This window comes from Exophiala mesophila (genome assembly GCF_000836275.1).
Source record: "Exophiala mesophila strain CBS 40295 unplaced genomic scaffold supercont1.1, whole genome shotgun sequence".
NCBI lineage: Eukaryota > Fungi > Ascomycota > Eurotiomycetes > Chaetothyriales > Herpotrichiellaceae > Exophiala > Exophiala mesophila.
This window is the reverse complement of record NW_015622504.1, coordinates 1440821-1466204: the sequence shown is the minus strand read 5'-3', so window position 1 is coordinate 1466204 and position 25384 is coordinate 1440821. Positions and strand designations below refer to the sequence as shown.

At 50.7% G+C, this 25384-nt stretch overlaps 8 protein-coding genes across 9 annotated transcripts; 3 read left to right on the top strand and 5 right to left on the bottom strand.

Annotated features, from left to right (window-relative positions):
• Positions 1–3184: 3184 nt before the first annotated feature.
• On the top strand, positions 3185–5118 carry PV10_00474 (uncharacterized protein; the record flags this gene model as incomplete). The annotated part of the gene is made up of 3 exons (XM_016364561.1): positions 3185–3381; positions 3452–4936; positions 5025–5118. The coding sequence occupies 3 exons, from the start codon at positions 3185–3187 to the stop codon at positions 5116–5118; spliced, it is 1776 nt and encodes a 591-aa protein (XP_016228210.1).
• Positions 5119–9985: 4867 nt separating this feature from the next.
• Positions 9986–11490, bottom strand: PV10_00473 (uncharacterized protein). The gene has a single exon (XM_016364560.1). The coding sequence runs from the start codon at positions 11109–11111 to the stop codon at positions 10473–10475; it is 639 nt and encodes a 212-aa protein (XP_016228209.1). The 5' UTR covers positions 11112–11490; the 3' UTR covers positions 9986–10472.
• Positions 11491–11983: 493 nt separating this feature from the next.
• PV10_00472 (uncharacterized protein) lies at positions 11984–13533 on the bottom strand. The gene is made up of 2 exons (XM_016364559.1): positions 12463–13533; positions 11984–12371 (listed from the first exon to the last, which is right to left on the bottom strand). Exons 1-2 carry the CDS (start codon positions 13193–13195, stop codon positions 12205–12207), a joined length of 900 nt encoding a protein of 299 aa, XP_016228208.1. The 5' UTR covers positions 13196–13533; the 3' UTR covers positions 11984–12204.
• A 230-nt stretch (positions 13534–13763) lies between these two features.
• Positions 13764–16128, bottom strand: PV10_00471. Of its 2 annotated transcripts, XM_016364557.1 has the most exons (3): positions 15775–16128; positions 14265–15718; positions 13764–14159 (listed from the first exon to the last, which is right to left on the bottom strand). In XM_016364557.1, exons 1-3 carry the CDS (start codon positions 15802–15804, stop codon positions 13850–13852), a joined length of 1794 nt encoding a protein of 597 aa, XP_016228206.1. In that variant the 5' UTR covers positions 15805–16128; the 3' UTR covers positions 13764–13849. The 2 variants fall into 2 exon arrangements, with proteins under 2 accessions (XP_016228206.1, XP_016228207.1); XM_016364558.1 differs by having other exon boundaries at positions 13764–15718.
• A 106-nt stretch (positions 16129–16234) lies between these two features.
• On the bottom strand, positions 16235–19877 carry PV10_00470 (uncharacterized protein). Its single transcript, XM_016364556.1, has 6 exons — positions 19627–19877; positions 19026–19572; positions 18847–18973; positions 18728–18766; positions 16730–18674; positions 16235–16681 (listed from the first exon to the last, which is right to left on the bottom strand). Exons 1-6 carry the CDS (start codon positions 19660–19662, stop codon positions 16523–16525), a joined length of 2853 nt encoding a protein of 950 aa, XP_016228205.1. The 5' UTR covers positions 19663–19877; the 3' UTR covers positions 16235–16522.
• A 239-nt stretch (positions 19878–20116) lies between these two features.
• On the top strand, positions 20117–21417 carry PV10_00469 (uncharacterized protein). Its single transcript, XM_016364555.1, has one exon. The coding sequence runs from the start codon at positions 20202–20204 to the stop codon at positions 21354–21356; it is 1155 nt and encodes a 384-aa protein (XP_016228204.1). The 5' UTR covers positions 20117–20201; the 3' UTR covers positions 21357–21417.
• On the bottom strand, positions 20788–22079 carry PV10_00468 (uncharacterized protein). Its single transcript, XM_016364554.1, has 2 exons — positions 21782–22079; positions 20788–21734 (listed from the first exon to the last, which is right to left on the bottom strand). The coding sequence occupies exons 1-2, from the start codon at positions 22024–22026 to the stop codon at positions 21386–21388; spliced, it is 594 nt and encodes a 197-aa protein (XP_016228203.1). The 5' UTR covers positions 22027–22079; the 3' UTR covers positions 20788–21385.
• Positions 22080–22323: 244 nt separating this feature from the next.
• Positions 22324–25325, top strand: PV10_00467 (uncharacterized protein). Its single transcript, XM_016364553.1, has one exon. The coding sequence runs from the start codon at positions 22645–22647 to the stop codon at positions 25099–25101; it is 2457 nt and encodes an 818-aa protein (XP_016228202.1). The 5' UTR covers positions 22324–22644; the 3' UTR covers positions 25102–25325.
• The last annotated feature ends 59 nt before the right edge of the window (positions 25326–25384 follow it).

The window sequence follows — 25384 nt, the reverse complement described above, 5'->3', positions numbered from 1 at the left end:
CCACAACTCCCCCTAGCTTCACCCAGTCCTCATTCGCTGCTCCCTAGAAGTAACCGCCTGTTAGCGGGGCCCCGCGCGACCACATCTTTCACATCCCGCCTGCAAATTGTCGGCATCATTATCAGCATCGATATCGATCTCTCATGTTCTTGTGTTGTTCATAGCTGCCTGCTCACTCAAGGCGGCCTTGGACCATGTCGTCTGTTCCCCTACCTGCCGTTGCAATGTACCAGTGTGGTTTCTGTAAGGCCGAGTACGGGCGTGCGGACCACCTGGTTCGCCATGTGCGAGGTCATACCAAGCAACGACCATTCACTTGCCCTCTATGTGGAAAAAGCTTTGCAAGACAGGACTTGCTGAAACGCCATGTCTCGACACACAGTGGCGAATATGGACCTGGTTCCAGCGCCGAAGCCACCATGCAGGCCCAGTTGAAACAATACAGTCAAAGCCATCGCGTTCATCAAGCGTGTCGCTCATGTGCCGCCAAAAAACTCAAGTGTACGGATCAAAAGCCCTGCAAACGATGTCGAGAACGTGGGCTAGATTGCGACTACGAACAAGCATCCGTTGTTTCGCCAGTTCAAGTCCACGACGGCCGTCAAGAAGCAGTGCCTGACCTTCAGAGGCCGGAGCAGTCTTCTATGATCATCGTAGCTCCTCCCCATATGCCTCCCCACCTTCCCCCTCCCCTGGACCATGCTTTCGACAGTAATTCAGATTTGGATCTGCTGCAGAGTCATGCGGACGCAGAGCCCAACGATCGCTCCACAGCTGACATTCAACCACCCAACACGATGTCGCCCCAAAGCGATATGATGCAAGACATCCTCGGAGGAACCTTGACCCTGCCTGATTTTGGCAATTTCATCGAGATGGAGTCAGACCCTCTTCTCGATGAGATTGACTTTTCTTTCTTAAATCAGAACACTGTCATCGACATGGGTCAAGCATCTCCGCCCCATCTGCCACTGTCCTCAGTGTCCGAGACCAGTCCGACCTCTACCACAACCGGAGTCGGTGCCGAAGCTTACCGCCGATCCCAAGTTCATAGGGGCTGGGAACCCGCCAGAGGAGAGAACCATGAGCTGGAGCATCAGAATTTGATCCTTGCTCACAATGTGCGGACCGAATCTTTCAGAGCCTCCTCTGGGGCTTGGTCCGCGGTCAAGAAGCCGCTTTCCTTGTCAATGAGAGACCGCATCCTGGCCATGATTCTGCGGACCGCGTCAGCTCAAGCGACAGAGCGCACCGTGGCTTCGTTCCCCCCAGCCCAAGTGTTGGGGGACCTGATTCATCTCGCTCTGGCCCGCCTGCAAGAACTCCCCGCGTCCTCTCTGATTCATTTGCCTTCCTTTGACCTTGACCAACAACGGCCAGAACTACTGGCGTCTCTCATTGCTTATGGCTCCGTCTCCTCACCATCCCCTTCGGTGCGCAAGTTTGGCTATGCTATCCAAGAGACGGTTCGGATCGCCATCAACCAGCTGGTAAACCCTTGTCCCATCACTTCTGTCTTTGATCTCGGCTGATTCAATATTCAGGTTGAACAACAGCATGCGACTCTGCGCGAACAGGATGTCTGCCAGGCATTTTATCTCCAGCTTTACATGGCATACTATAGTGGTATCAGCCGTAAAATCGAGATGGCTGAAGGTATCTCCATGCAAGGAGCCACCGTCCTGCGACGCGGAAAAATGCTCCGAGCTAACCAATATCTTCCTCCCGTCGAATTTTTAAATCTCGCAGGACTCTCTTTGCATCAAAAATGGCTGAAATGGATCGACCAAGAATCCCGAAAACGCTTGGTGTATTTTGCCTTCACAGTCGATGCGCATGTCTCCGCCTCACGCAATATCAACATTCTGTTCCCCTATTCCGAGCTCGACACACCATTACCCACTGCTCAACGATTATGGGAAGCCGATTCTGCGGACAAGTGGTACGAGATCCTGCAGCACGACCTCGAGCTCCAACAACAACAGCCGTTGTCTCTCAGCGCCATACTGCGTCGCCGGCCTTGCTTAATCCCCCAACACAAATCTGTCGCTGACATGACGTGGACCGCTCTCGGGTTTTTCGCAGGTTTCTGGGCTCTGGTCCAAGAATACCAGCAGATGACCACTGTCCTACCTCTCGTGAATTCATTCAACGACTTTGTCCTAAATTCGAGGTATTCAGACTTGAATACTATCCTGGACCAGTTTAGAATCGAATTGGCAGATCTCAAGGACCTTCGCCCAGAGATCCTCATCATTCAGGAATTCATGGGTCTTCATCTGAACGTAGCCTTCTACGAGCTCTCGAATTACGCCGGGATTGGCACGGAAGAAGAGGCCCGCCAAGCTGTTTCGTATGTTGAAAACTGGTTCGAGAGTTCTCAATCTCGCGCGGCTTTGTGGCATGCGGGACAAATCTTCCGCGCCACGAGACTTGTGTCAATGGGCAGCTTGACTGATATATATGTGATTGCTCTGTACCACGCAGCCATGACGCTCTGGGTCTGGGGTATCCTCTTTAGGGCTCAAGACATAGGACCAAGTGTGGACCTGCAGAGAATTGCTCTAGATGGCGATGAGAGTCCTGCTGTGTCCCGGTTCGTCAAGGGTTCGCGCATGTGGCCTGGTCTCACTGGGATGACCGGTCAATTTCTGTCCCTGTGTGATTTGCCAGCGGCACCTGACCTTGCAAATGACATTATCATGGCAAATTGGGCCATGGAGCCTTTGCCATTGACAGCCGAAGAAGTTTCGCGACTGATGCAAGGGATTTCCAGAATCCTTCGACAAAGATTCAAGGCTGTCAAATGAATAAGATTATCATGCGTTTCGCAAAGAGTGAAATTCCTCTCCAATACCCAAGAAGTATTTGACCGAGTATACCCACACACAAAGTGCCATTTACAGGCAAAGGTACAACCCTGGACGCTTTAGGGGTGGTCGTATACCGAGTTAAACCACCAAAGTCTGGTGGTCTCGGGGGGACCCACATCCCGAACGCCTATTCCCAAGTGACAATACCTATTTTAACCCCCATACTAAAACCATTGCAAGGCTTACGGACCATCTCTTTAATTAATGGAAACAAGTCTTCAAAGCTTGGTCCATTGCGTCCAACAACAATCGTTGCTTGTCAAGATTGATTCGGTACCATTTGCAGTCGTAACAAAGCATTTGCAACCAACATGCCCAATAAGATTCGAGACGACCTCCTCGTCGTTGATAAGACGTCGTTCCCATATATTGTGGAACAGAATGTTACCATCAAATTGAAGACGTTTGATGGTCTGGTACGCTGCAATATTTATAGGCCCAAGACGGAAGAAAAGGTTCCGGTTCTTGTCACATATGGCCCATATGGCAAGGACATTCACTATTCAGAGTATGTAGACCCCAGAAACTTCATGTGCCAGAAGGCCCCACATGCATTATCAGTACTAATGGTTGTACAGATTTTACATGAAATCCTATGATGAACTCAATCCCAAGCATAAGTCGGCGCATTCATCCTTCGAAACCCCCGATCCCGGATTCTGGACCGCCCATAATTATGCGGTACTCCGGGCGGACGAAGTTGGAATCGGGCAATCTCCGGGGATTCTGGACACCATGTCCAAATCAACAACAGACGCATTCGCGGACGTGATCGAATGGGCCGCGGAACAGTCGTGGAGCAACGGCAAGGTGGGACTATTGGGAATCAGCTATTTCGCTGGAAGTCAGTGGCGAGTGGCGGCTCGTCGACCGAAAGGTCTCGCTGCCATAGTGCCCGTTGACGGCATGGCCGACTACTATCGTGACCGCTGCCGACACGGGGGCATTCTGACTGGCTTTCTCAAATGGTGGTTCGACCGTCAAGTGCTCAGCAATCAGTACGGTCTGGCCGGAAAAGCGAATCGAAATTGGGGCCCGGACACCATCGAAGGCGACCTGTCTGAGGAAGAATTAGCACAGAACCGTCATGATCAAACGGTCGAGACAGCCCAGCACTTTTTTCGTGACGATCCTTACTACGTCTCCCGCGACTATAACCTACAAGACATCGTCACGCCACTCCTGTCTTTTGGGAACTGGGGTAGCATCATGATCCACTTGCACGGGAACTACGAAGGCTTTCGCCTTGCGAGCTCGGAGAAAAAATTCCTTCGAATGGTGGTAGGTCGACATGATCTTCCCTTTTATGACGACGAACATGTCGAAGTGATCAAGTCCTTCCTGGACGCGTTCTTGAAGGACCAAGACCGCGATGGCTGGACCGACGGGACCCGGCCACCGGTAGACCTGATCCTTCGCAAGGGAAACGTCGGATTCAACAACCCTATAGCCGAGAAAGCTTTCAAGCGCCGATTCGAACAAGAGTGGCCCTTGGCCCGGACACAATATACCAAATACTACTTGACTCCCGACAGGCAGCTAACCAGGGAACCACCATCAGTCCACTATGACCGACTTTCGTACCCTGCTCTCGGCAACATCAACAATCCTCAATATATCCAGTTCAGCTCCGCGCCACTATCCGACGAACAGGAGCTCACAGGGTATATCGTGGCGCATTTGAATGTGTCGGTCACACCCCTGCCAGGCGGGACCGTACCCACTGATATCGACCTGTTCTTGACACTCCGTCACTTTGCCGCCGATGGCACCGAGGTCTACTATACCGGAATCACGGGGGAACCAGTGCCGCTATGCAAGGGCTGGCAGAGAGTCAGTCTGCGGACGGTCAACAAGGACCATCCTCTACATCGTGATTGGCTACCGTATCGCGACTACTTCTCCTGTGATGTTCTTCCCGTGGTTGTCGGCGAAATCTACCCGGTCGACGTCGAGGTGTGGGCGACGAACGTCATTGCAGAGAAGGGCGATCGCTTTGTGTTTGAGGTCGCCAGTGGTGACACCCAAGGAAGTGGAAACTTTGGCCACGATACATCGGAGAGGTATGTTTCACATGATACTAACACGGCGTTTTCCGTTGCGCTGTTGACCAACACATGGATGTGAACCCACTGCTAATGACATTATCAGATCACCTGAGAAACTGGCAGGAATGAACCATGTCCATTTCAGTCCGCAAAACGTCAATTGGATTAGCCTGCCTGTTATACCGGCAATATCATAACATTGCGGTCCGAAGCTCAGAGCTCGATGGAGACCAAAACTATATTGACATGTCTCTGTGGTAAAAACAAGGCTACAGGAGGCACATAGTGAGCTAGCTAGTGATTTGTATTATGCAGAAAAGTCACAATGATAACCACCGAAATCTATACGATCTTAATCGGCCTCACTATCTTAGATATCACATTCAAAGGACCAAGGTATAGTATGTATATTTTTATTCGAGGCAGATTCATGTATCGCGTTTCTCGCTTGACTGGGTCGACCTCCATTCAGCAAGCAATTCCTCGGCGTCACGAATGATGTTGGGAGTGAAGTTGTAGTCGTGATACTGATCCGCGTTTGCTAGAAAGACAAAAAGTTAGAGATATACGATCAGTCGAAGTACGAAATCGAACGCAAGGAGATAATGGTCGTCACACTCACATGGAAGTGGTCCTTTGACAAACGGACGGGCGAGGTCCGCGATCTTGGCCGACTCGTCCTGTCCCACGCTGGAGAATATCTGCATGGCCGAGACACGATCGAGGCGCAAGCGTTCGAACAAGGCCAACCGATGCAAGATTTCGTCTTTGGAGTCCAAATGCGACAAGAGCACGCCGAGGGCCGCGCCGTCTTCAATCGCCATTCCGCCGCCTTGACCTTGATGAGGGAGCATGGGGTGGGCAGCATCACCGATCAGAACTACTTTGCCTTTCGTTAACTTGTTAATGGGTTTCTCTCGCTGGCACAGCCGCCACAGTTTCAGATCTTCGGCTTTTCTGTTTGTTTGAGGTGTGGGTCAGTTGAACATGAATCAAATTTCACGGCGAACCAGGATATACTGACGAGCAGATGGCAAGCAAATCCGGATGCAGGTCACTGCAGGACTTCATCAAATCTTCATGAGACGCTGGGATGTTCCATACTAGATGTGTTCCGTCAGCGAGGTGATGGCAACTCCATCGCGGTTTGACCTAGTCTTCGCACCTTCATCGTCGTAACCCTCGATGCAATCCGGATGGAAGAAGCCATAGTTTTGCAAAAGATTGCTAGAGTGGTGGAATGACAATATCAGTTAATAGGACTAACAGAGGATCTGATCGTAGTCCATTTCTTACCCCCTGCAAGGATACCACACGAGTCGAGTGTCCTTGTGCCGTGCTATGTACATTGAGCATTTTCCGCGCTCATAGATGTAGCGCGTTTGTTCGTCTTTCAGGAGCTTCTCCGTCGGGATCAGGAATCGGTACACAGCGGTCCCGGTAGGTGTAGCCCGAGTTGATACATCCTTCTCAACGACTTTGGTGGCGAATCTGGTCTTTTAACATCGTGAGTTGAGTGTCTGGTTTATGGAAATGAGTGATTATGTGAACGAGGACTACCCAACATACCTTGACGCCATCAGCGACGACTATCAGGTCTTTTGTCAGCTTCTTGCCGTCTGCCAGGGTCAGAGTTCCGTCAAGATTGACGTCGACCACCTCGGCAAGGAGGTGAATCTTGGCTACGGCAGCGGTGCTTGGTCGAGGCTCGGTCGCCAGCCGCTTCAACTCGTTGTGAAGGTCGACGCGGTGAAATAGTAGCCATGGGGCTCCGAATCGAGCTGCCATGTCGGGTGTATCTGCTCGGTGCAGAAGTTCAAATGTATGACCATCCGCTAGGTTCAACTGGAGGAGCTCTGGTCAGTTCGGGCAAGGCAGGAAAACGGGGTGATGTTGTTGACGTAGTTCACTAGGCTGACGACTCACCTCTTCAACCGTGGTTGGCATAGCCCGCTCAAAGTCGAATTCGTAATAGGACAGTATTCGGGCGGCATTGGGACACATATTAATGGCCGCGCCGATCTCGTTGGCGAACTTGGATCGTTCGTAGACCTGTCCGTACTCGGTGCTCAGAATCACGACATTTCATGTGAGGATACATATGGACGGAATCTCATGTTACCTCGACATTGTGGCCGCATTGCACCAATGCAACTGCAGTCAAGAGTCCAGCAATCCCAGCTCCAATTATCGCAATGTCGAGTTTCTGATCGCCTGGTTGAGGAGCAAAGTGGTTCGGTGGGAATGGCTTATAATATTCCTCCCGGGAACGACCATTGGGAAGCGTTCTTGGTGTAGTAGTATCCTGTGACGGTGACACACCGTTCGTTGAACCTGCAATGTCGGCCATAGTGATTTGTCCTTGTCTTGACTTCGATTTTGGCTGAGCTTGCCTGGTGCAGCCCAAGAAGAGCATATTGACTTATTCCATGCCAGCCAAGCATTCACAGTAAGTCATGAAATGCTGCTCTACATGCAGAAGGAATTTGTTTGCGGGGAAGATTTCTCGGGACTCTGACTCCAGCTCGGGCTGTCTCACCAATTGCCTCAAATGATTTGGGCTTCTGTCCGTCAACGAAATGGCCGCCTCACGCGGGCTCTAGCCCAAACCCGAGGTATCGGCTGCAAGCTTTGACTTGGGTAGTTTTCACTCCCGAGACTCCAAACCACTGTGACCCTTGTTCCCCAGATCATGCAAGGAACAGACCCCTTTCATACTTCGGACTACTATTTGGCGACTGGAGTGACAAGGGTTCGGAAGTTCTGAAGTTCTGGAATTTGCAACAAGTCTGGTGACTTGGCTGTCAAGCATCCATTATCGTCTTGGTAATAGAATTATAGCGGGCACGGAAAGGGGCGGTAGCAGAAGGGCATCACACCTACTCAAGTCCGTGGAGAGATCTAAACACAACGCTCGCGAGTATATTGGTCAACAGTTCTAACTTAGAGCGACGTTTTTTTCCAGTGACCCTGAGATAGGCTACAATAGAGGAATAGAACTATCTATAGACTCTTCTCGCCACCGCGATCGTAGCTTGGACGCCAAAGAGTTGATGAGCTGGATACTCTCTAGACGCTATATCAGGTCCCATACCGCACTCTACAAGTTTTCTGATCTGGTCCAGAGAACGGGACATGTCTCGCGATCAACATTCTCGGCCAAGTACTCGCCGTCTGATCACGGACACAAGAAGATGATTCCATTGCGACCGGGTTTGTTGAACAACTCGAAGGCTTTCTTATGATCACTCAACTTGAATTCCGCCAACGTCGGCAGAAGTTGACGGTGGCGTTTGAGGAATTCAGTCATGGTGGCCAGGTCAGCGGCTCGCTCTTCGTACGGCAGCAGAGACCAGTGAACCATGCCCACCCCGAGAACCCGTTTGTCCTGCATGGTCAGAGGCGCCTGAGGAATGATCAGAGGCTCGCCAGATAAAATTCCGTAACTGATCAGTGTTCCAGCAGGGGAGAGAAGTTCGAGCATTTCGGTGCTGATGGATCCGCCCACAGCATCTAGGGCCGCAAAGATGTTCCGACCACCGACCTCTTTGCGAATCTGTTCCTTCCAGTCCGGATCCTCTGTGCAAAATGCCACCACGCCAGTCTCTGCATGAAGCGACAAAGCGGTTGCTCGCGAACGAACCATGCCAATCGGGGTATACCCCTTTTCCTTGAGCAAGCCCGCGATTAATTTGGCTGTGATGGACCCGGCTGCCGATAGAAGAACCACACCTGGCTCGTTACTGGCTGAATTTTGTCCTGTGAAGATGGCATGAGTGGCTGAGATTCGTAAAACACCAGCGCGACGGCTCGCTGCGTTGACGACTTCCCTGACAATCAGCAGAGCAGCCATAGGATTGACATAGAGCTGTGAGCCCAGCGCGTCGTCAATGTCATCAGGAACCACGAAAACCGAGTCGGCCTGCAAAAGGTGTTTCTCCTTCCAGGCTCCCACGACGAAGAATGAGACACGAGTTCCCGGCACTAGTCCACGACCAGCGTCGACACCAGAGCCTACCGCCTCAATGACACCTATTCCTTCGGCGCCGGGAATCACCCCGCCGTTTGGAACGTCGTATTTTTGAGGATTGTGATGGCCCGTAACCAAGATGTGATCACCGGAATGAATAGGGAGCTTGGTGGTTCTGACCAAGACCTGTTCCGGCCCTGGTGGAGGGAGGTCTTGGCTTACTTCGAGCTCCAGGACATCGACTGGCTCGCCATGTTTGTGGAAGACAACTTTGTGCATGGCGATGATCTGTGTGGTGTCACGAGTCACGTGTCGCGTGTCGCAATTCCAGGTCTCAAGAGATCTTTCGGGACGAGGAAACGAGTATCGGTGAAGCAAGGCACAGCTTCTAATTAGAGCTTGGAGCAGTCGTATCCCTGTGTCAAATCTTATCTTGCTTCTAGACGATCATAGCCGGAAGAAAATAGAATACACCAAGTCCAGTCGGCATACCGATTTGCTGATCAGGGGCCAGGGTCTCGTAGGTCCCAATGATGGGCTTATGGAGGTCAGGTTTGATGGGTTTCATCAAGGCTCTCGCTCTGACGCATGCCGACGAGCCATCGATGGTCTTTGCAAGTATTACCTTACAATTCCACTCCTCGGACCAGCAACCATATAGACTCCACATCCCGATGTCAGGTAATCTATTTAGCGTAAGATGACACTTATATGCCCGGATGCCATCGCAGCTGCATGTGGAGGCTACTTAGATCGGTTGCGAAGTAAGGACCAACCGTCGTAACCTTAGATCGGACGTCTTTGAAATGGCAGACTGTGAAAGTAGCGATGAAATCTGTTGTGTGTCTCATAGCTACTTAGCGCCTTTGATGTCGTCGAGATAACATCGGGAGTCTGGCTGAGGGAACGAGACCCCTCGGGCCTCCACTCCACTCCATCCAAGACACGGGTGAGGCCCCTCGGCCTCCCCCCGGCTCACGCCCTCCACGAGGAGACACTATAGGCTTAATCAAGCTAGAGAAAGATGCCAAGTGCCTTAAATAAGCACCCTACATCGATATCATCGGAGCATGAGTCGACTGAATAAATCCTACATTTAATTCCACGACTCATGAAAGCTGTTATCGATGCTGTAGCATTATAGGCAACAAAGTGTCGCTACTATAGCTTATACTGACAGCTGCTGAGGGGTACGCCTCAAAGGTCGACTTAGGTCATCTCTATTGAATGACTAAATCATAGAGTAGAGACATGCCTAGCACTGAAAATACAAAGCGAGACTCAGCTCTGGTACCATTGATAAATTCATTATGTTACGTGAGTCGAGAATAGCCCTACCCCTACTCCTACCCCTACCCTAGTTGATCCAATCCGAATCCGATCGCCTGCCTCCATCCGTTGTGGAATGAACTCCGTCTTGCCATCTGTCTTTCCTGTCCAAATCGATTACCCAAGCCAGGTCCGAGTACGACTGGTCTGTCTGTCCCACAGTATTGATGCCTGACCTGACAGCCATTCCCATTACGCCTTGCTGTGGTGATGCATCTCCCTGTTGTATCATTGTAAGACCGAAAGTGTACTTTACGGTAGCATGGCCTCAGCCTCCTCATCTGTGACAAAGATCTCAGCCACAGGGCAATGCTCCTCGTCACCAAAATCTCCGTCATATAGCTTCTTGCGTCCACGCTCGCCATAACGTCCCAACAAGTAACTGGGCAGGAAGAGTTCGTCGTTCCAGGTGAAGCCCTGACTGTGTTTTGTATAGGTGATTAGTCGAGGTGGTTCGTCGGGGTCGTCGTGGTGGGAGTTGAGGTTGATAGACTTGTAGGAGCTCGAGGACAGCATGGACGGGCCGAGAGGGGAGGCGGAGGAGTTGAAGAGGACAGGCATGGTAGATGGAGGGGAGCCGGCCTTTTGCTTATCCTTTCTTTTTGAATCTTGAGCAGGAGTGGAACTCAGAGCCTCGGTGGCAGGTGAGGCCATGGGCTTGACGGTATGTAGCATGTCATGACGGCGGTCAGGGATAGGACTGTTGGACCAAGAGCTTTGATCGGAGCCCAAGGAAGATGGATCGTCGTCGGAGTCGATACGAGAAGAAGTCTTGTTGTAACGTTCGCTTCGTCGAGGACGGCCAGACGAGGTGAAATCAGACATGGCATTTGCAGACAAAGGAATCTTGATGGCCCGTGAGCCCGGGGGAGGATTCGATGAATCAGGCATTATGACATGTATCAGAGAAGCCTGCTGCGAGAGATGAACGCCGAAGGAGAACGGAGAGGAAAAAGAAAAGTCGACGTGAGGCCAGGTGAGTATATAGGTAGGATAAGTGAGAGAATGAGAGAGGAAGGAAGATGAGATCGAGGACAGCAGTTTAGTGAAGCGACACAATGATGCAGGAACCGATCATCCGATGGACAAGGGTCTGTTGGGCGTGGGATGGTGGTTGTTGTGGTTCCTCTCCTCTGCTTGCTTCACTCTATGGGTGCCAGTGGTTTGGAACAAGGGCGGGCGTCGGTCTACTGTGCAGCTGTCTGCTGTGCGTCTGCTGTGCGTCTGTGTGGGATGTGAATGGGTGGTGAATGAGTGGTGAGAAGATGAGTGGTGACTAAGTTTGGTGGTGGTGCAGACATGGAGTCATGCAGTGCCACTTTCATCAAGGCCCAACATCATCTAAGTCACGTGTAGAGCATGTGATTCGTGATTCGGGGTGTCACGGGGTCGAGCGGAGCCTGAAAGAGTCATAATTATAACCAATAGATAGCAATGATAAAAGTGGATAGTGTCTTTGATGCCCCACCGATAAGGATGATGATATGGATGGGCGAATCTACAAAGTAAGGATTGGGCCACCACGCAATCTACGGAGTCCGCCAGCACACATGTCAGGTTCTAGGCCCAGGCCCAGCTACGGAGTACAAGCCCAATCCCTAGAAAGAAGCACTTATGGCACTATGCTTAGGCTTTTCATACTCCGTAGAGGTATGACTAGAAGAAGGCTTTTCACTGTATGTATGACTAGCATGTTTGTTGTTTTAAACACAGTGAAGAGACGGACACAAAGCTTCTAGGTTACTAGCAAATCAGAAAAGTGGGTCGCTCATACTAAGGTCTTGCTGCACTTATTATGTATATCTTAGGTATGTACAGTATCACAGTAAGGAGAATCTATCACTACATATGCACGAGTCAAAATGAGAGGATGCTAGAACAGGCATGTTCATAGCAATTTCTTCAGAGTACATGTGAAGAACACATGGGCCCCCTTTGACCCAACATCTCCGCTCCGAGTCACCCGATAGCTGATAGCGTTCATCTACATTGGCACGCCATGCAACAAAACTCTCAACAGCAGAGAGTTCTTCACTTCATCCGCACGAGCCTTGAGTTCGTCCACATCCCAGTTGATCCAGACAAACTTGCCCTTGAGGAATTCAGCCTCGGGCGAGGCAAGCCAAAGGTGGAATTGAGCAGGAAGTTCAGCTGTAAAGACATATGTCAGTCGAACGGAAATGAAAAATAGTTTCTTCTCCTCTACAGAGAGAGAAGGAAAAGGGGGGCAAGGTTGACTTACGTTCATCTTGACCAGCAAACCCGGCGTCGGAACTCATATCGGTTGCCACAACACCAGGTTGGACATTGATGATGCGAAGGTTCGGATTTTCGGCCTGAAGGTAATCGAACATCTTGATATTATGCAACTTAGTTGCAGCATAGAGCCAGATCTGGGGCAGAGGGTCGATATGACCGATTCCTGAAGAGATGTTCAAAACAGTGGCATTCTCGGCCAACAATGGCATCATAGCCTGAGCCGTATTGAACGCCATACCCAAGTTCCCCTCGAGACCTTTGTAGAAGTCGGTTTCGTCGTACCCGGCTACATTGCCAGCCTTGGGCAGTACGCCTGCATTGCTGACCAGGACATCGATCTTGAGCGAAGTACCGCCCAATTGCTTCAATGCGCCGGTGAAGGCACTGTCGACATCTGCGCGTTTGCCTAGATCCACACTCTCGTACACTACTGTTGTTGTACCGGCAGGGTTGGCTTTGCGGATCTCTTCGGCCGCCTCCTGGAGTTTCGCGACACGGCGGCCAAAGATTGCGATGCCTTTGGCTCCGGCCTGTGCGAATGCAATGGCGGTAGCTTTGCCGATGCCGGTGCCACCACCGGTGACGAAGACGATTTTGCCGGCGGCGCTGAGTTCAGGTCGTGCGGGTGAGATGGCTGGGTAGGGCTTGGTGTGCCATGTCTTGGTGAAGGACTTGAACATTTCGTTGCCCGGGTAGGCTTCAGGGTAGGTGACCATGGTTGTTGATGTTGTTGGTTCTTGAAGAGATATTGGTTTGATTAAGATGATGGATTCTCGAAGAGGGGTCTCTGGTCAATTCTTTGTCTGAATGAATCGATCGATCGAACTTGCAATGCTATGCTGTGATATGATATCTTTTCGGAGACATGAGGTCGGTCGACCCTTATTATACTTGTGTCTTCATCCATATTCTTTGATACTTCGACCATGATATTTTCCCTCAAACTCCAGAACTTAATAGCATGATTCATAATCATTGTTCTAGGAGAAAGATTGAACATGCACCGCACACATCTGTGTTTTACATAATGATTGATGGATTTAGTAGAAGATCGAGGCAGAAGGTTAATGGTGGATTTCTGATTGTCTTCCGCGGAGGCTCTTATCTTCCGTTAGTGAAAGTCAAACACTCCGACAGCCTGAGATTTAGAAGCACGCGGGCGACTGGTGACGCGGCTTGACCTAGCGATGTCTGTGCGTGGGCTGTAAACATCGTCATTATTGCTCCGCAGTCGCAAAGAACCGTTCTTACTAATTGGTACTATAGACTCAGAAAATCAACTCGTAGAAGCTGGATGTATAATAATTATCATCACAGTATAGCCGTTTTATTACGGCATGAGTCTATGTACAATACTTCTTACAGTGTTTCTACATTAAAAGATTACTCTGGGTCCATCCGGGATCTAGAAAATCTAGATTAGGATCTCCCTCGTTTGCCGCTATTGCTGCCCATGTCATCAAGTCCTGGCGCTTCTGTTGAACATGTTGATGCAAATCGAGGCATACACCATGGAAAGAGCGCAGTCTATCCACCTTGATCTCGTCGATAATTCGGTCTAGCTGGACCAAAGCAGCCTGGACGAGTGGGTCGTCGTCAGCCGCCAATTCATGCCGAGGATTCTGCATGGTGTTGGCTATCAACAATAACATGGCTGTCATGTACGAGCACCCTATCGACCTGCAATAGTAAGTCAGTCGGCGAGCTTTGTCGAGCAATTCATGATCAAGTAATGAGGATAGACGCGAAAACTTCAGGATCTATTTCGAACAGGCTCGCACTTACCGAAAGCTCCAGCGATCTAAACCACCTAATCGTTCATTCAAGACTAGGAGATGACGACCCTCGTCTACCACTTGAGCCCACTGAGGTGGTAGCTCGGGGATTGTGCCATCGTTGTCGCACTTCCGCAGACTGGTCACCCATTCGGAATTCCATGCATCTGCTTGGTTGAGAAGAGTCGTGCACTGTAGACTAGCGGCTTTCAAAGAACCAAGGAACCATAATGTTGCGGGTGACAGTGCCTGCAATGCTTCGACTTGGCTGAACTCAAGTGGGGTAGACAACTTCCATTGTTCAAGCGCACTTGAAATACTCTGCAAAGCGTGCGATCTCTCCTCTGCGCTGCGTTTTTGAGCAGCTGTAGAGTGTAAATAATCATACATGCCGCCTTGGATGACCGCCAGGTGGATTCGAGAAACAAAAAAATTCATCTTCACGGCTTCGTCGGCGGTAAAGGTAATAGTAGAGACTGAGCCGTCGTTTTGATCTGTCAGATGCCCGCTGGGTTGACATTGTTTGTCTTCAGAAGGATAAGGGAGGTCAAGGTCTATGTCGTCGTCACGCTGGATCGAGGGCTGTCTTGAACGTAAACTGAGATCCTTGTCTAGGATGTATGCCAGCCAAAAGACGCGGGCGCGCTGTCGAGCCTCAATGGGACTCACGTGTGCCGCGGAGGCTCGGTTGTGAAGGCCAATTCTATGCGCGAGGCGTATCGTTGTGGCTATCAAGATCACCGCAGGCTGGATATCTTCTGCAGGTTGCAAAAGCATCACCATGCCCACCAAGACCTGGACGTTGAGCAGCTCGGTCTCCTTCAACACGACGTCTGACAAGACAGACTGGGCTCTACTGAGATATCTGAGCGCCTGATCAATAGTGCTGCTACCCAACAGGCGCTGTCGGTGTGCAAGTGCCAGCACAATGTTAATCGCGGCCCACGCTACCGGATCCCGATGTCGCGCATCGACTTTGTAAGTCTCGTGGACGAGCTCAAGGAGGGTGTCGGGGTGGAACAGGGGGAGAACGCTGTTAGACTTCTCCAGGAACAAATGGACGGTGTGTAGTACCTGCCGCAATGGAGGTAGATCTAATGTTCTGGAAGAGCCGGGGTAGGCCGTACTGCTGTCCTCGATTACCCCCAGCGGGATTGGAGTGTTGGATGTCGAAGTCGACGTTGAAGTTGGCGTCGGTTCCTGCAGCACATTTTGATGGTCGTCTTCCTTTTCGTTGATCTTTGACCTTTCGGCAGATTGTCCAAGTAGAATTTCCAGTTGTCGAACGCGATCGTGTAAGTTGGAGGCATCCTCTTCACTCAATTGGGAAACCTTTCTGCGTTTCGGTCGCGCTCGACGGCTCGGTTCACCAAAGGTACAGTCTTTCGCATATGCGATGCAGTTTGAGCAGCGGGGCTGTTTTGTGTCGCACTTTATTTTGCGCACATAGCAAAAGTCGCAGGACTAGGCTACCTTGTCAACGACCACACTCACAACAGACTTGGGAAGGCTCTTGGTACCTTTCTGGGAGTATTTGGACGCCCCATCATAGCTAGGCGTTATTTCAAGCAATGCACACGCATGCAGTACTACATAGGCTGTACGTATGGCAATCTGTTATGTTTTAAGGCTTCAAATGGTTCAAATGGACGAGATAAGGCGTTGGGCGAGATATGTCCTTTTGAACGGAGCCTCCGCGGAAGCTGAAGGTGGGTCTGCCCAACGGCTGCTGACAAAGTCGAAATGGTTTGTGCTCAGCTACCACATAGTCGACGCTACGACGTCATCGCCACCATATACCCAGTAACTTGACGATATCGCTGGTGAACAAGTCATGCCCGCATTAATAGGTGTTTAATGATGAATTATTAGAAGGAAGAAGCCTGCTACAACATAGAGGAGTTGGTTGGGAAATGTCCTTGATGCAAGAACTACACAGACGAATACGACACGTGACTTATCACGTGAGATTATTCATCAGGCTCAATCTCGACCATGATCGCCGTGAAAAGACTAGACCACCCTCGGGCCACGGTTGGGAAGAGATAAGGAAATATATGCCTCAAGCAATACTAGAATGGTTCTGCGCTGGCAAAGCCACAGCTGAACCCGGCAATTATGTATTTGCCCTTTACTAGGTATAGTACTTCGCAACCATATGACGTGAATCCAAATTAATGTGCATGTTTTGTGGCTTCACCTTGTATGGCTGCCGCATTTCACTTCTTTCCAATGCCCCTATTCATACATCTCTCTTCTTCGCAGTATCTACGCATAATACCATGGCTCATTAAACACATGATATCTATGCTCGCGAACACCTGCTCCACGGAACATTGCAGGGAATCTTCGACCAGGTCGCACGTGTTCCTCAGGGATTCTTTCGTCAGTGTAAGACGCTGGCTCACCGACCACGAACTTGCCCACCTATCTCACGTTAGTATCATTCCATCGGTTGACTCCACATCCACTTACTTGAAGTTCGGTATCGGTGATGGTTCCTCGGCTCACTCGTGCATATCCCACTCGCTTGATGTCCTTGTACAAAATGTACTCGCACCATCGATCCCAGTCACGACTGTCGATGTCGTGCATTCCACTCTTTTCCCCAACATATGTGTGGTAGTTGCCCTCCTTGGGCTTGATCACCAAGTAACTGAGCAGGATTGCAGGACGAGGACTGGCTTTCATGATCCTCGCCATGTATTCTGACTGCAGCCGACGGTCCTCGGGGTCTTCTTCCTGCCCAGAGTGGAAAACAAACACGTCGACGAGTGTCCCACTAACGTCCAACGTTGCCTCGATCGCTGGTGCAAGCTCACCCACGGGCGAAGGCAGTAGATGGTGTGTCGAGTTGATAATGGGATATTTAGAAAGCAAGGCTGCACCCCACGTGTGTTTATTCGGACCTGGGCCATAGTCCACATACATTCCAAGTTCTTCAGCGAGGTATTGAGATGGATCTCGGTTACCCATGATGATTCGTTGTGTGTCGGATTCCAATAGCCCGATGACGTCGAGTTCCATCTCCCTGATCAGTGCCGCCTGCCGTTTCTCAGATGACCACATATCATTGTCCAGTGAGAAATGGATCGTCCAGATTCCGGCGGTGAGCACTTTTTCGTCCTTGTGGTACGGCTGATAATCATTCGTGGGGAATCGAAGGTATGCTATCGATGCCGTGAGCAATTGCAGAGCCACAAGAATGTGCATGTAATATGCTGTTTTTTGACGACCCTGGGGCCCTTTTGACGCCCGAGAGGCTCGTCCCGAGTTCGTAATCAGGGCAGAAAAGACTCCTGCCCCAATCAATAGCATGGTAGTGATCATCACCCAGTCGGTGCGTTCCCTGACGAGTGGTCCACCGGGAACAAACGCATACGCCACCACCCACACGTGGAACAGGACCATGAAATTGTAAACGAAGAATCCCAGACCAAATGTCGTGGCCGGATTGTGCTGGATGGCAGAGGTGATGACAACAGGGGCGACGCCCATGACGTACAAGGTCAAGACAAGAGCACCATAATAACCAGTCCAGTTAGAGTAGTACGTCAGGAAGGCAGCACCCAGAGAGCCCACGCCAAAAGCTGTCCAGGACCCGAAAACCCCGGGGAGGGCGATCCCAAGGAATAGACCCACACTCATGACCAAGATCGTCATTGCCCCATGGGGCACTGACAGAGGGCCTTGAACAGGGTATCCTTCCCAAACCCATAGTATCATGGTGCTTGAATCCGACAATAGCGAGTGCAAGGCAAACATGAGTCCTCCAAATCCAAAAGCAGCAAGGACGCTGGATCCCTTCTTCGAGTTCGGCGTTTGAAGATCGCCGCCACTGGCGTCGCTCGCTCGAGTGGCCCGCCAAACCGCAATTACAGCCAGAACGAAGCCTGTCTTGTTCCATCCGCCATTCTCCGAGTTTAGAATCGGCCACACGGGATTATTGGTCTGGTTGGCAAATTTTGCAATGCTAGAGAGAATCAACCCAATGCCAAAGGCCAAAATCCTAGCTTGCAACCGCGGTGTGTTTCGTCGCTCAGCATACCAAAGAGCAGACCAGGTCAAACAACCGGCGCCGACGGCAAAGCCCACAGTAAAGAGCCGATTTGCCTGGTTCTTAACATTCCATGCCAGAAGTCCGGCCAGGGAAGACAGGTGCACCCATCGAATATTCTGGATGATTGCGGATCGGAGGAAAGGGACTGCAAGAAGGATTGGGGAAAGCGTGGTCATGATCATGACCTCGTAACCCGAAATTCCCATGTGCCAAAGAGGAAAGTACCATACGAGGACTCCCAAAGATGTCAGGATAGACCAGAAAACGAATCCGCAGTAGATATCAGCAGCGGCGTCGAGGATGGCAGGCCAGTAGTAAGGTCCATCGAATGTCGAAGACTGCACAAAGGATGATTCTCGACTATGGCCAAGTCAGTATGCTGTGGGTAGAAGGATATGAAGTTGAGGACGTACGCTTTCTCTTTGGCATCGTCTTTGAGTAATTTGGCATCACTGATAGTGGTCAGCAGATTGTGGTGGAGTCTGGTCGACCGAGTCGTACTTTTGAGTATCGTGGGAGCATTGTCACATACCCTCTGCTGAGTCCCTTGACATCCCTCACCACCAATTCAAAGGTTTCAAAGTCAAGTGCTGTAACAGCATCGAAAGCAACATCCAATAATACAAGTGACCATTCGAAGAATGCATAAATCGTATAAGCTGGAATGCATGTTAGAAGCTTGTTCCTCAGCGTAGGCATAGTCAACCTTACCACCCGGAACTCTGTGGACTTTGTGCTGGATGAAGAAGTAGACCAGTGGTACTAGAGTCCCAAAAAACAAACCAGCGAAAATCTTGCGATACTTTATCGCCTTAGGATTAGGCGGGCTGAGAGACAGGCAACCCAAGGTCCAAGGAAGTGTAGCGACCAAATAGGAGATCATGAAGATATCATGCCAATCGTGATCATCCGTCGAAGTGACATATGTCCATCCTCCGCAGGTCAACGTTCTAAATATTCCAACCCCTGCCACAATGCCGGGTAGATTGGTGTTTGGACGTCTCGTAAGGACATACCACAAGCCAACAAGGAGGAATCGAGGGCCGGAGGTGATGGCAATAAAGACCATGAAGACTGAGCGTTCCGGGTAGCGATCGCCGATCGTGGCAGAAACGGAAGGAAACCATTCCTGAGGGTAACCAAACCACTCATTCTGAACGATTTTATGATAGTGCAAGTAGCAGCCGACAACGAACGCACCCACAAAAGCGGCGTACGCAGCGGTGGTGTGAGCCCAGGAGACCCATTTCGCATTGAACTGCAGGAGAATCAGTATTGCCAGCCAGCGAGATGAAGACTTGGGAACACAAACCGTCAAGACGACATCCCCGTCCTTCCGGGGTGCCATGGTGGCAGTTTGGGAGACGGTGTCAAAATCAGAACAAAGGGACCAGCCGCATTGAACAGAAGAAGAGAGAAGGAGCTGCCGGGAATCGGATCAAAAAAAGGGAAGGAGCGACAGTGGTAGAGAAAATGGGTGTAATTCTTGAATGGGGAAGGTGCGTCGTATTCAGGAGAAATAAATCATGAATGAGGAATGAGGGACACTTTGTTTGATGCTCTACTCGTACTGCGCTGTGCACGCCTAAATAAACTACTTACCTGCGCTACTACCCATGCACGCCTACGACGTGTCCCTGACCACATGCAGAGCTCCTTATAGGCCTTTGGCCGAGGCTGCGGTCCCAGCTGCGGTGAAGCGTCTTATGATTCCCTGTGGCGGCCCACCAGCCCCAATCCCATCTCCACACCCTATCGAGACTCGAGACTCGTATAATAATTTTTCTACTCAAGACCTGCGGCCTGCGCTTTCATCTGTCACCATTGCACCAACTTCCTCCCCCTCCTCCACCGAGACCCTCTTGCAGATTTCCTACCGTAGTAGCCATGTCTGCTGCGAGCGACAAGGCCCGTTTCTACCTCGAACAATCCGTCCCTGAACTCAAGGAATTCGAGAAGAAAGGCATCTTTACCGCAGAGGAAATCACTAGCATCACCCGCAAACGTTCTGACTTTGAACACAAGATCAACGCTAGAGGCTCAACTCCTGCAGACTTCGCGCGCTATGCAGAATTCGAAATCAACGTCGATGCCCTTCGGCGTAAACGGGTCAAGAGGTTGGGGATCAAGGCAACAAATCACACTGGCAAACGCCGCATCTTTTTTGTCTTTGACCGGGCGACGAGAAAACATGCGGGCGATGTGGACCTGTGGATGTTGGCTATAGACTTTGCGAGGAAGCAAAAGGCCTATAAGAAATTGCAAGAGATGCTGACCAACGTATTGAGACTTCACCCTACCAAGTCTGCCCTATGGATTTATGCCGCACAGGTTGCAGTTGAAGACAATGGCGATATGGCCGAGGCGAGGAGTTACATGCAACGAGGCCTCCGGTTCTGCAAGAACGTCAAGAACATGTGGCTGCAATATGCCCGCCTGGAAATGTCATATATTGCAAAGATCCACGCTAGGCGGGAAATGTTGGGAATCACCGACCAGGAAAATCACAAGGACACGCAGCCACTGGACACTGCCATTGCCCCCACAGTCACAGATACAGACATTGTCCCGCAAGCAGACCGACATCAGATCGACACAGCTGCTCTGAAAACTCTGGAACAAACTCCCGTCAAGTCTGGGGCTATCCCCATGGCAATTTTCGACTCTGCTATGACTCAGTTCCAAGATCCTGATCTCGCACTTGATTTCTTTGAGATGGTTTCAGATTATGATCAGACACCTACTTCCCGCATCGTCGCCGCCCATATTGAAGAAAAACTGGCCGGGGAATTTCCACAGAGCTGGCAGGGTCAAGCGTGTCGTATTCGAGCACCAGTTGTTGCTCTGGACAAATCCGACCCTGAATTCCCAGTGGCGCTTCGACAGTCCATAACACGCTTGAGAGAGGCTAGGGGCAACCCTTCTAGCAGGAAACTCGATCTCAACATCAGAACATGGCTCGAAAATTTGAAGAAGGATGAGCCGGAGATGGACGAAAGCATCAGAATCGTGATGGACTCGGTTCTCAAATCGTTGCAATAGTTTCAAATGCTTACAGTCACAATGGTCTGTCAATCGAAACCACCTGAAGCTCGTGACTGCTTCTTACTTGAGTGCTGCTTCTTAGACTTTAATCGTGCTTCATTTTCCCTTGTTTGAAGATCCTTGACTCGCTGCTTTTGACTTTCGCTAGTCTCGCCTGGCACTGACTGCTTGTACACATCGATGATTAGATCGTTGAGCTTTCGAATGCATGTGTCTTTATTGGTTTCACGTTTTCTACTGTCATCTGCTTGGATGACGATACTGGAGGAGTTTTCGGCAAAATAACGAGAGGCTCTGAGTGGTTTGTGCATGACTTCGGGGACGATGGCGAGCAGGCGGTCTATTGGAACACGCAATTGTGCCTTTGATTCTACTCTATTACCGATCAATATGAGACATTGAAGGTAGATTTGCACCCTTACTTGTTGACATTCTGGCCGCCAGGTCCACTCGATCGGCTATACCGGAATTCTCCGAGTTTATTCAGGAGCTCAGGGCGGTATGTGTTCTTGTACCAGTCTCTTGCAGCACTATAATCATAATCTGGGGTCTCCAAGCGATGTGGGTGCGTGGAGGCATAACGAAGGCTCGATCGTGCATATATCAAGGATGAGGGCGGCGTCGGCTTCAAGCCAATAGTTGCAGCATGCTTAGCCCATGAGAACATGAGTGGGATGGGGATTGGACTGTGCCTCAAGTAGACTTCAAGGCGAGGCAAAGTTGATCACCGAGTGCTGAGTTCTCGATAATAAAATATGAACGGAGTATGTCATACCGCGGCGCACGTGGTGAGTGGGGAGCTCAATTTGCTAATGTAAGCAAGTGCTTGAAAGAGAAAGTTGGCCGAGCGAGATCCCCCACAGAGAAGGCGTGGAACCCTGGGGATCAGAAGGTGCGATGCACAACAGGCTGCGCCTGCCCTATCCACCTATACCTTTTCTCTTCCTCCTCTCACTCTCAGTCACGACAACATTCACTTCTGTCGTCCGATTTTCGCATCATCCCCCACCACCCGCTCATGTTCGCATCGACTCCGTATCATTGAGACATACAATTCACATCAATTACTCAATCACTCCTTCAATTGGCCTTGTCTACTTGACTCGAGTCCCTCCATCATTCCCATTCCCATCTCGACCTTCTCATTTCCCGTCATTTCCTCCTCTACACCAGAAGCTCAAACTTTGAGTCCAAGTGCCATTTCCTACCGTTTCCCCCACCATCCTGACCACCTTCTTTTCTCTTGCGCCTACGAGTCGCCCTTCATGAATCCTGCCTCTTCATCATGACTGATAGTCCTCCTCCAGAAGCCCAGCGCTTTGCTAGTTCGCAGACTCCAGAAAGCCCACGGCCAGTTCATATTCCGGAGCCCTCCAATATTCCAGTCCTTTTTAACCAGATGGACCCCGTCTTCAATGACACTGCCACCTATAATATACCACATAACCAGACCTTTTCTCCTTACTCAGATTCTACCCGTGCAGCCAATGACCCAAATAATGATGAGCAAGATGCCGTCCAGAGTTTCTTGAGGGGTGCCGAAGAAGAAAATTCTCGCCTCAACTCGATCACCACCTTGCCACAAGCCACTGACACGGCCTTCCAGAATGACTCTGTTGAGTCCAATCTTGTTCAAGCCCCTGCAAGCTCTTCTACACGTCCGGATCATGAAGCATCAGCCTCGTTTCAGAGCGTCCATGACCAAGTGCAATCTACTCATCAGCCGGAAGTTAATTCCTCTTCCATGAATGAGAACGAGAACAATCCCACCGCCAATGGACATGACGCTCTTGCATCCCTCGTTGAGAACCTCACACAGCCATCGTCTTTGGCCCAATCCGCCCCACAGCCCGATCAAGGTGGGATAGACTATCAGTCTCTACTCGACACAATCTCCCAATCTGCTTCTACTGCTCCTGCTGCAGAACCTGTTTCTGCTCCAACCACTGCTTCCTCTAATGATCAAACCGCTCATGCTTTGCCTTCCGTGCCCGGTCTCCCTCCGAAGCCACCCGCACTGGAAAACGGTGTCGAGCCTCAATATGCAGTCCAGTCACCCACCGTCGCGGACAGGATTGCCGGACAGGCCGCGTACCAGCCACCGCAGGCTGCCGAAGTCACAGAATCTCCGCTGTTCGACGTCAACCAGGTCCATATTCCAAACTATCTCGCCCAAGCTCCTGGTCAGACTCTGCCACAACAGTCCCCAGGTGCTGTTCCATCCAACAATTTGTTACAGAGGCCGGAGCCTTCTCGATCAACGGATCCACTTGAACGTAAAATGTCACCAGAGTCCCAGTCAAAGTACGACCAATTCCTTGAGGATGAACGCCGCTATGTTACTGAGGGTATTTGGGACAAGTTCCCCAACGGTTCGAGATTATTTGTTGGTAACTTGCCTAGTGAGAAAGTGACCAAACGTGATCTGTTCTTCACGTTTCACCATTACGGTCGTCTGGCACAGATATCCATCAAACAAGCCTATGGCTTTGTCCAATATCTTGAGGCGGCCTCGTGTTCTGCTGCTCTCGCAGCGGAGCAGGGAGTCGAGATACGTGGCAGAAAGGTGCACCTTGAGATATCGAAACCTCAAAAGAACACCAGGAACCAAAATCAAGGAAACAAACGCCGCCGATCGCGATCACCGGATCGAGCTAACCCAAGACAAAATGAAAGGTTTGGCCGCAACAGTTTTGACAACTATAGGGACGACCGGAGTGGCCGAGGCGAGCACCGTCGATCCCCATCACCGAGATCCTATCGATCACGAGATGACCACAGAGGCTCTGCTCAGAGCCCGAGATTCGGTAGCGCCCGACCTAGATCCCCGTACGGCGGTGGCTTTCCCTCCCATGTTCCTCCTGCGTATGATGACGAGGCCTCGTTACCAATTCCACGTCGCGATCCACGGGATGTTCCAGATGTTCAGCTATTGATTTTAGAAGCTTCAGTCGCCCAAGGCTTCATCAACTGGATCGAGCAAGGATTTCGTTCCAAAGGCCTCAAGGCTTCGACCATGTGGCTCAGTCCGCGATTACCACTCAACGCCGTCGTCAAACGGCAGATTATCGAAGGAGTCCAAGCAATTGTCAAACTATCACAAGCTGCTCAATACAACAGCAAAATACCGCTTCAGGTTTTTGATCGGAGCGCAGGGCAGTCCAACGTGAACTTCAACGAATACGCCGATCTCGACGTCCCTGTTGCAGCAGATATTGTCCTTCACGCTCGTCAAAAGGACAGAGGAGCAGCTCCGGCAGCATTTCCCCATCAGCCTTATGGTCAACCACAACATCCGCCGTCTCCGTATGGACACTACCCACAAGCGCAATACCCGTCACAGCCATCGCAGCCACCGCAGCCGCCCCAGCCGCCCCAGAACTACCCTCAGTATTCGAATAACTATCAAGCTTACAGCCAGCAGCCAACGTATCAGAATCAAGGCCAGACGCCAGTCACACCAAACTCGGCAGCTCCTAATCTACAACAGTTGTTGGCTAACCTCCGACAGCCTGGTGATCACCAGAAAATTCCGGGTGGCCATGAGCGGCCCCCGGCAGACCTCGCAGGTATCTTGAACAATGCAGCTCGGCAACCTGGACCACAGTATGGCATGGGACAGCCTCCGCATCAGCAGCAGCACAATTTTAATGGAAATCCCTCTGCATATGGCGGAAACACCTCACAGCCACAGCAAAATGTCCAAAACATCATGGAGACTTTGGCAAGATACAACCGATAGATGATGGAGCAGAGTTACGCATAGCGTCATTGGCATGTTTTACTGGAAGGACCAAGGGAAAATCTCTGTATGGCCATTATGGGACAAAGCCATTGCCTTGACACCGTCGGCGTGAAACGTGGCGCGGATTCTTTGCATGTTATAGCCCAGCGAGACGTCACATCATTGCAGGAGCTTGTTTGTATTATGACCATAGATATGCGTCTTAGATGTAGATCTGGTTGGGCTTGAGAATAGATATTACATTCTGAGGATGTTGACATGAATGTTGGGAGGAAATCGT